Here is a 10,422-nt window from a genome sequence, read left to right as displayed (position 1 = left end):
TGTTCTGCATCACCAGTGTGCCCCCCAGCAGCATCGCTGTGACTGCAGCAGCAGCAGCACCCCAGGGGCCCTGTACATCAGGTGTAATTGCTTTAGGCACAGAAGCAGCAGATAAATAAATGTTAACAAACATCTGTTTGCCATAAACAAGGTAAATTAGAATTAATAGCAATCTTACTCATTTAATGAACAAGTTAACTGTATTTCAGAAGAGCCATAAAAAATGCATGGCTTCCTGCTAAGCTGAACCCATTCCCTGGCAGAGTGGGGCAGGAGCAGGGATGTGTGCCCTGAATGGAGTACTCTGTTACTGTAAGCCCCCCAGTTCAGGTGGCAGCAGTACAAACCCCTCCCAGACAACCTTTGGTGCTGCTGCTCAGGCTGCACGTCCCAATGGCTGGTCCCAAAACAGGAATTGCAGAAAAATATATACCAGTTTCTGATGAAAGACTCAATCCCTCCCCAGCCCCCAGCTCAGAAGCAGGGATCCACATCAAGTACAGAGCAAATAAAAGGAATTACTTTGTCACTCCATCCCCACCATCTCCGGTTTAAGCAAAAGACTCAAGATCTAACCTGGAACACAGTCCTGCTGGCACCACTGCCCGCATGCTGACCTGCTGCTGAAGCTCCATCCGACGTTACGCGGCGACACAGGCTCCGCTCTGCCCAACACAGCCAAGAATATAGGCGATAAGACTTCAGTTGTTCGCTTTACTCATAAATTCACAAGTCCAACAAAATCCAACAAAAATTGGTATTAGGCCTGTACAATCCATATATAAAAAGGGTTGGTTTATTGTAGTTCAAATACATAAACTGAACAATCCCAACATTTCAAAATTAAACTTTAGAAACACAAGTTGAACATTCAAAACAGGAGTATAGTTTACAAGAATTGCCCAGAGGGGAATCCACAGTCTAATCCAGAAGTATGTAAAGATCACTTTATCGTAAATAAAAATGTGTTTGTACAACCGTCCTGTGCTGCTCCGGTAACCACTGCTACAGACCAAGTGTTTCCAACTTCCAGTAAAAATTATTAGACAAATCTTCACTTGGGCAGAGCGACCTGATTTTGCTTCTAATTCATGGACAGGGTAAGGAACAAAGCAGACCTGTGAACAGATCGGATTTGGGGTCTCAGTCCTAATTCTCCTCTCTCAGTTCTAACTCTGGCTAGAATGGATTTAGTTCCATTTACAGGGGTCAAAGCAAGCAGAGAATTGGAACCTGCATTTCCTGAAGGTGCTCCTCAGTGGTGGATAATTTAAGCTACCAGACAGCATTGCACCTCCTCAGCAGAGACCACAGGTAACCATGAGGAAGCTGGTGGCACACACGTAGTGCAAGCTCAAACCACAAGCGTGATCATCCTTAAAACACACGTATGACACTGCTGAGAATGCCTCCAGCTCCCAGACAGCCACCCCATGTAGAGACACTGCAGTGCCCTGAGAGCTGGTTACCAAACACAGCCACACGGTCAGACGTTTGTCAGTCACGCCCCAAAGAAACTCATAAATACCTTTAACGTGGTTGGTTCCCCCCCACCCCGAGACCATTTCATGTTCACAAATGCTGCTTCTTCCTCTGCTCCTCAGATGGTTTTGCAGTATTTTCACGGTAATGTGTATGTATAAACCTGACAGATGGCTCATGCAAGCTTTTTGATTTAACAGATACCCTTGGCTTGAGAGTATTTCGTAGCTATTTTGTTGTTCGTCTCGTAGGCTCCGAGGCGGTGGGTGGTGGAGGGGGGCCTCGACGGTCCAGGTCATCGACATAGGACACGATGAGTTTGCGCCTCTCCTCCGGCACGCAGTCAAGCACCAGGTATCGCTTGTCGTTCTGCAGGATCTTCTCTACGTCTTTCAGGTGCTGATCTGACTCCTGGATCAACTTTTTGGATCTGAAAGCAAGTGGAAGAGTTACCACCCCAGAGCGGGCAGGACCCAGAACGCCCGGGAGCCGCCCTGCGTCGAGCTGCCCTCACCAAGGGAAGGCACAGCAGAAAGGCAAAGCTGGGAAAGGGTGCATCTTGCATCTTCTCAGCTAGAAAGATGCTGCTTTGGGTCAGGACTAGGCACACCAACAGTACTCTAGGCACAGGAAAAGAAATGTCACCTATATTTGTGCTATGTTAATTAAGCACCGTGGAAGGCTTGTGTCTGGCTGCAATGGCCTTGTACAGCACTGCCTGAACTATGCAAATGGTAAAACCTAGAAGGGACAAAAAAACCTGAACATAGAATCCTAGACTGGTTTGTGTTGGAAGGGACCTAAAGCTCCTCCACTTCCAACCCCTGCCACGGGCAGGGACACCTTCCACTAGAGCAGGTTGCTCCAAGCCCCTGTGTCCAACCTGGCCTTGAGAGGTTTAAATTCAGCAACTAAATGAGGCAAACAATTAGAATTCAGATGTAGAAGTCTCAGCCACAGGCCAGCTCAACTGGTGAGCTACGTCCACAGCAGCAGCTCAGAGCACTGTCACTGAGCCCCACCTGAAGCCAAGACTCCAAGGCACTACAGTGCTGACCACCAAGGAGCCACGTGGTTCATCAGGATCCAAAGAACTTAATCTCATTTCTCCTTTTAAAGTGTTTCTCGTGTTTCTGATCAGAAACTTCCTTTGGTCCATACCCAAGATTCTGTATCAGCCTCACCATGCCCTGAAGGGGAGTGAAGAAGTCAACCTCTTGCAGTTGTATCCGCCTGGACGGGACACCCCTTTTTGGTTTTGACAGGTTATAAAAGGTGTAAAAGTGCCAACTTAGACGTAAGTTACACTTAGAGAAGAAGGAGACATCAGTTTGTTGCCAGTTATAAGGAAAAGCAGAGAAAAGCCCAGGCCTTTGCTGATGTTAGGCCACACACCTGTAGGTTATGAATTTGGTCTCTTTCAGTAGCGTTCGGAAGTCAGCTTTGGCAGTAATGTATTTGTCTCTAATGTATTCCTCAAACTCCCTTTGCTTTTTCTGAAAGAAAATAGATAAGCTTAACACACTGAATGCAGAAAAAGTGCTTTATGCAACTTACCCCACTGAACATAAGCAATAATCACATTTAATTACATTTTTCCTTATCTTTTACACTTTAATTTTTAAAAAAATCTTACTTAAACAATACAACGTCTGCTGACACAAAGCAGGAACCAGCTCAGCAGCTCTCAACTCCTGTTCCCTGCATCCTGCCCAACACTGGAAGCAACAATGAGGCAAACCACTCACCCTGTCACTCGAAGAAAATTTAATGCACCTGGGATCTTCTTTAATGATTTTTTTCACTTCCTTCCATGTTGATGTTAAAGTTATCTTTCAAAAGAAGCAAAAATGGTTAAATGAAAAGAAAATCAGATTCTAAGAATATGGAATGGAAATATTATTACACCTGAAGCTTTTAAATATCTCCCAAGCCCACTGACAAAGTTGTTGCTGTATTTTTACATGTTGGCTTTTCACTATTTAGACTACTACGTTCTTATTTTTAATTAGTTGGTTTTATATATTTAGGTATTTTAAGATGGCATTTTCAGATCAAAGTCCTCACAAATATAATTTACATCCCCAAGTCTTTTTCTAGTACACATTTATGTATATGAATATGTTGTTAAAAATCACCTACAGAAAACTTGCTTGAGTTATGTATCTGTCATCCTATTCTATCTGAAAATCTGCCTGATGTTCTAAGCACTTTTCACTAGGGTGTTAAAAAATGAGGTAAAAACTTATGGGTTAAAAGAGAGCTGGCACCTAACTAATAAAGAGCAAGACTCGCTAAACTCCCACAATACACAGAATAGGTGAGAGATTTCCACAGCATCACACAGAACAAAAGTGCAGGTTCAGGAGGACAAACTAAAGCAGGAGAATCTCAACACAGATGAACTTGGTAATGAGTACCAGCATATAATCTTAAGACAAACACACTGTGGGTATCTGAAAGAGCAAGATGCCACAGAGCAAAGAGTAGCTCTAAAAGTAGTAGTTGAAGAAAAGTAACATCCTGCAGGAGATAAAAAGATCACTGATTAGAAGTTTAAATGTAAGTGAATTGTATGTTAAACTAGAGTAACACTCAAGATAAACAGCCAAGGAAACATAATGCGGATTTTGTTATAAAGAAGGAAAGATAGTGAGGAAGCAAAGGGGCCCTGGAAATAAAACCAAAGAGGTCAGACTGTGTGACAGAAAACCAGAAAAGGATGAATCCCAATGGGCTGGCAGGGATCAGAAGTTTGAATATAAACAGCTCTTACCGCTGAGGTTTCATCCAGAAGTTGCCTAAAGTGTTCCCTCTTCTTTTTGGTAAGTGCTTCAATGTGTTCATTAAAGAGTTTCTCTTTCTCTTCTCTTTCTAGCAAGGACCCAGATTCCCACCGATGGTCTTTGCGTAGAGTCCTTCGGGTGTCAGACCAGGACACATCTGAAGAACGCACCTGAGCCAAAAGATGAGGACCTTTTTAAACCCCTTTTTTCTCTAGAGTACACTGATATTTCTTACCTACTGCCTCCTTCTCCATACAGCACAGACATCCTGACACAAAGGTGCTACGTTTGGAGCATGAAGAGAGATAACGCAAAAATCGAGGGACTATTCCTAATGCTCAACAATTAGCTGATTTTCCAAAAGACTTATCGAAGTTTACAGCAGCATGGCTGAAAATCTGCCATCACCCGCGAGGCTGCAGGGAAACCCAGCAGGAACACCACCATCCACTCGCTCCCAGGCAGGATACAGGAACCCTAAGCACAGAGCATTCTCTTCCAACCAGAGTAAAACTCCCAGCAGCAACTGGAGGGCAGTGGGGAGAAGCCAACAGGATTCTATTTCTATATCAAGTGAACCACAATCGCCCCAATGCTTTGACATGGCACAACGCCTAGAAAGAGGAGGCAGCGAGGAGCTGAGGGCGCCAGTCCCTGCCTCACCATGTCGGACAGAAGCGCTTTGAAGTTCTGGATGGCTTCTTCCCGTTTGTGCTGCTCTCGCTCGCGATCGATTTCCTTGGTTTGCTCCGAGCGAGCTTTCTGCACTTCCCTTTCTCGCTCTCGCAAACTGGCCTCGATGCGAGCTTGTCTTTCCAGCTCCTTCTCTTTCTCAGAATCTAAATTCTGCAATGGAAGAACAGATTTCTCTCAATAAAACCAACGCGGCACCTTTTGTATTTTCAGTGGACAGGGAAGTAAATTAAAGGGTCATGAAACTAAAGGCATCTTGGAACGAAATACCTGAAAGTGATCTGAGATCCATGGATTACAGAGTTTTGCTGCATTATGGGGTTTAGATGGGGGAAAGAGAAGTTTGTTCACGACACTGATGACACAACGACTATTCTCAGGAGTATGTTGTTTGTGTACACTGACAAACTCTGAATAATGGGGGGGCAGAGGGAGACTGGTGTCACCGTTTGTCAGCCCAGTTTTACTTTCTCAACCACTAACTGCCTGGAAGAGAAAGGCAGGAATATTGGATTGAGGAAGAACACCAGTGAGAGAACTGTGTATGAACCATCTATGTCTCTGAAGGAAGCTCAGATGATACAAAAATCACAGCAAAGCAAACTCTGCCCATCTGGTAGGAAGCGATCAACATGGTGTGTTCCTGCCCACGGCAGGTTGGAAGTAGATGATCGTTAAGGTCTTCCACCTCTAACCATTCTGTGATTCTATAGTGTCTGCATTTTCTGAAGTTCTACGTCCATTTTTACAACCAATGGCTTTACAGGAGCCTCCACCTTTCTTGCTCTGCTGGATAAAATCTTCCAAGCATCATGTGTGTGAATGCACACACCTACCAAGAGCTCCTGCAGTAGCACCCCCAGGGAGGGCACTTTTGAGTTTCAGGCTGTCATTCTGGGCTAGTACAAGTAACTGTGGTACAGAATTCTCTTTGGTATGGAACTAAAGCACCCACTGGTCTATCTTCTAGCTAGTTACTTCACACGTTAACAGCAAGGTGACCAGCAGAGCAGCCAAAGCTCTGCTCCCAGAGGCCCCACGTGTACCTTGGCTATTTTTTCGATGTACTGCTTGAACAGGTCCTCCCGCTGCGAGGAGCTATCCACCGCTTTGTAACGCGGGTCAGTCTCGACTTTGTCCTTCACTTTGCTCCAGCGAGACTGACTGTCCAGGTGGTGATTAGCCAGCAGCTCAAAGAAGTCCATTTTGATCTGTTTGACAGAGGGAAACAGAAAGACGATACTTGAGAAAGACACTTTGATACCCAACAGTTTGCTCTTATGAAAAAAGAAGTCGACTTACCTCCAGCTGAGGGAAGCACATTAATATTACATACAATATACAGAAATCACTAAACCTCTGAATTTAGATATAACTACATCTAAAATTCACTTCCCCTTGGGAAAATTTTGCTAAAGCAGATACATTAAGATCATCTGTTACATCTAAGATGAACAATATTCTTTAAAAGAATGAGCCACCAATATAGTTTTTATTATTTTACTCCAATTTAAGCTTTTTTTAGCTTTTATATATATATCAAAGTAAGAAGTTACTGGTACTCCATTATAGCATTTTGTATATTAATACTCCAGAAGCTCTGCAGTTTTAAACAGGGCTCTAGACAAATCAAGTATTTATGGGTTCATCCTCCAAATGCACAAGGAACAGAGGTAGATACTTGGATCTGCTGATAAAGAGATAAAAGATCCATCTTAAGATGGATCTAGCCAATAAAGAATTACCCACACATGGTAATTAAGTAAATTACATTTAAGATGGACATGCGCATATGTATAATAGTTTAAGGAAATGTTTTAGTCTGTTTTTTTCAATTGGAAATGGTGTCAGCACTCTGTCAATAACAGCAGCCATCACAAAGGGCTGGCAGAGGATCAGTCAGAACAGTGGGTTTTATCTCAAGACAACTAGTGACATGTTTGCATCCAAACTCCCAGAACCACCAGCTGCAAGAGGTATGACGGTGCCTTAATTACATCCTTCTTTTCTGGGATGGAGGATCTCCCTGGTCCTGCTGCACTTTAGGTCCCAGGCATCTCCTCCTTTTTATTTCCAGCACTTTATGCCTCAGAAGCCTGGTGTGGCATTTAAGCCTCCACCTCCCCGAAGCCAAGGGGCAAGGGGCTGGCTCGCTTCTTGCGCCAGGAGCCAGGACACAGCTCTGGGGACCGCCCAGGCACGGCGCAGGACGCTGCCTTCACAGCACCCCAAACCCTGCCACTCACTGAACAAACCCATCCTGATGGCACACTAATAAAACCCAAAGACCCACGAGAAGGGCTGGCCATTCACTTTCTGCTACTTAATGTCCCCTCCTCATCACGGCAGCAGCTGAGCTGCAGAACACTGTGGTTCCTAGGGGAGCAGGCAAGCAGACTCTGGCTGGCCAGAGAACTGCCACATCCCCATAATCCAGAAACTGTTTAGTTACAGCGTGAGAACGAGCTGAAGATCAGAACCAGCATTCTGCAGCCTTGCCCACTGATAATTTTAGTTCTTCAATATTAACATAAAAGGCTTTAAAGGTTTTTTTCTTTACTATCTCAACAGAGAGATGAAGATAGTAAGCAGAGATCAGAAAGCAACTGGTTAGTGCCGGTGGGAAGTGGCTCTACATCTACAGCACCATCACTTTTTCTTTAAGGAGCTGAACCAAATGCTAAGCAAACCATTTATTCATTGTAAAATTAAGAATGTTGTTTCAAAACATCTTAAAACATGCATGCAGTACCAAAAGTATGAAGCTTTCTAAGCCATGGCATCAGAAATATGTGTTAAAGAGTCAAACAGTTCCCAGATTTTACTACAGAAGTCTATAACGTAAGGGTATCCCAATGTTTCTGCCCAAGCCACATATGCTTATCTCTATATTCCAGAGGAGAAGGGCTGCACACCCACCACGCTGCTGGAGGTCCCGTGGCACCGGCTGCACCACAAACCAGACCCAGCACCCTCACCACGGAAAGCAGGAGGGCACGGCCAATTCCCTCCCGAGCAAAAGGAATGACACCTCCAGACCTTCCCTACCCCTAAAAAGCAGGGTTTAAGTGCAGTCACCTGCAATGGACATAGCGCAGGTGTCACCACTTGGGTGGCAATTCAAAAAAAAAATTAAAAAAAAATAAAAACAAAAGGTGAAAACTTCCCCAAAAATTGAGGCAAAACCATCCCACCAAGGAATAATCTTTTAAGATCATAGCTCCATGATGTTGTGCGTTTAGGACACCTACACACAGCAGCTAGTTCCACTAAGTAGAATAGTGAGGAATCTGTTGGAGATCTTGCTCACGGCCAGACCTGAGGCAGCCACCAGGGCGTCCACAGCTGAATGTGGCAGCACGTCTGCATGAGGCAGCACAAGGGGCTCGTCTGCTGGCACTGCTCACCACGAGGACACGGAGCAACACTGTGTCCTGGGACAGCACCTGAGCAGCTCGGTCACTGCTACCACCTCATGGTCCCTTCCCTGGTATCCTCAAACCCATGTGTCCCTATCTGTCCGCTGAGAAGTACTAGCATTGTATTTACTCACTCAAATTAGCCCCATGGACAAACCCAACCATCTGCAAAGCTGGCTGCTCCTTCACCACCCAGTAAGCCTTGACTCAATGAAGCAAAATCAAAACCTTCTAGAATTAAAAACCCTTACATTAAAGATTTCTGTAAAGTTGATCCTCCTTAAGCAAAAATTTTGGACTTTTAAAACAGGCTGAGAAAGCTTCAGGTTAAATGCCTTAAATTTTCTTTTATGTTTTAAGCACTTTCAAAATCAAAGGAAAATAAGACTGACAGTATTTCAGGTGTATTTAGAAGTCTTTTTTTTGGCAGTTAACACATTGCAGGTACAACTCTCATCACTTCACAAGGAAAAAAACTAAAAAAATGTAAAGTACCGGAACTGCGGGAGGCTAAAGTCACCACACAGAGATACCAATTCTTTCCTCACTAGGGAATCCCATAATATTTGCGTGTCAGTGATTGACAGCTGTCAGACTGAACTGATTGACAGGCCGCACAGCACATAACTGTAAAGTCTATCCACTTGTTATAAAACAGAATACATAAAATGGTTACAAAAGGCTTTTGGAGAAAAAAAAACATTATTTCAAAAGCAAACACACACACTCACTCTTAACTCATCAGCTTTAGTACAATCATGCAACAACAAAACAAGTATTTACTTTTTACAGTCTTCAACTGCACTATTAAGCTGCAAGAATGCTTTAAAATTCCACTTTCATCATCAAAATGCAGTAAGAGTCTACTTTTGAAGTACATCAGCTCTCCTCTGAAAGCACATTTATCGAGAATACCAGCTAAGTCTACAGCTGATGAAATCGAGTACAGAATCAAATGAGACCAGAGCACCTGGGTTTAAAAAACAGGCAAAACTTACGCAATAACCAAGCTGTCCCCAAATCTAACCTGCAGCTCAGCACTGTTCTCTTCTGGAAGCATTCTCAGCAAGTGAAATTTGCAGTAACTGTGCACTACCAAATAAACCCTGCAGACTCGCACACGCCAAAGCGGTCAGAGGTGCCCTCTCCACACGCACAGCACAACGGGATGGATGCAGGCGCCGTGGCTCTGCTGCTGAGACCTGCTCCTGCTGTTGCACCGCGGCCAACTCACATTTGCAACTCATCAGTTTTTAAGAGCTGACCTTCCATTCCCATAAGCAGCAGTTTATACATACAACATATTTACTTGAAGATTAAGAAGTCACTAAAGTGCCAGGTTTTAGATGGCAAGAGAAGATAATGGAAGCGGTTTGGGATTTAAGCGAGTGTCCTACAGAGAACTGCAAGTTTTTGCTGCCTCCGCTGAGAGAGCAGAGGTTACGGCCAGTTCTGGGGTTTCCAGCCAAAAAGGACAAGAATCGTTTTCCTTTGAATACTTCAGGATAAGGTAACTTTAAAAAAAAAAATTAAAATAAACCCCAGCTATTATTCCAGTTAAAGATATGTTAAGTAAATGAAAACCCCGTGTGAGTATTTGAGTAAACTCAGCTTCACAAATAAATGCAGGTTCAATTCTACATGCTCTAAAAGGCAGTACACTGCAAACTTTGAACAGCCAGCTCAGCAAGACCCAAGGGGCGCCCGTGAAGCTTTTACAGTGCAAAACCTCCATGGAAGTGAAGGGCCGTGTCTCGGAGCAGGAAACCAAGCACTGCCTCTGTCCCGTCTCACTCAGACTCGCACCATTCACACTGCTGGAGCTAAAAAAAGTCACCTTACCTTCTCACCTCTGGTCTTCGAGTCTTCTTTTTCCTTCTTTCTTGCCGCTGTGATAAACTCATTAAACAAGGCCTCTCGATCTTTCATCTTTTCAATTGCCTTGAACCTCGAGTCTTTAGCATGCTTGGCTGCAAATTCACTAAAAGTAGTTCTGCAACAAAATGGCAAGTGAACTCATTTGGCAGAGCTGTCTTTGCTGG

General features: G+C 44.1%; 1 protein-coding gene across 1 annotated transcript in view; it reads right to left on the bottom strand.

Annotated features, from left to right (window-relative positions):
- Positions 1-1,552: 1,552 nt before the first annotated feature.
- TCERG1 (transcription elongation regulator 1) overlaps positions 1,553-10,422 on the bottom strand; it is a gene marked incomplete at its 5' end in the record, with an annotated part of 25,800 nt that continues 16,930 nt past the window's right edge. The window contains 7 exon segments of the mRNA XM_010012673.1: positions 1,553-1,912; positions 2,878-2,978; positions 3,231-3,314; positions 4,259-4,438; positions 4,932-5,114; positions 6,008-6,172; positions 10,223-10,373. Coding sequence (XP_010010975.1) covers positions 1,711-1,912; positions 2,878-2,978; positions 3,231-3,314; positions 4,259-4,438; positions 4,932-5,114; positions 6,008-6,172; positions 10,223-10,373 — 1,066 coding nt within the window.

This window comes from Nestor notabilis, unplaced genomic scaffold, assembly GCF_000696875.1.
Source record: "Nestor notabilis isolate BGI_N333 unplaced genomic scaffold, ASM69687v1 scaffold19124, whole genome shotgun sequence".
NCBI classification, from domain to species: Eukaryota; Metazoa; Chordata; class Aves; order Psittaciformes; family Psittacidae; genus Nestor; species Nestor notabilis.
Note: the sequence above shows the minus strand (reverse complement) of the source record. Positions and strands in the feature narration are given on the sequence as shown.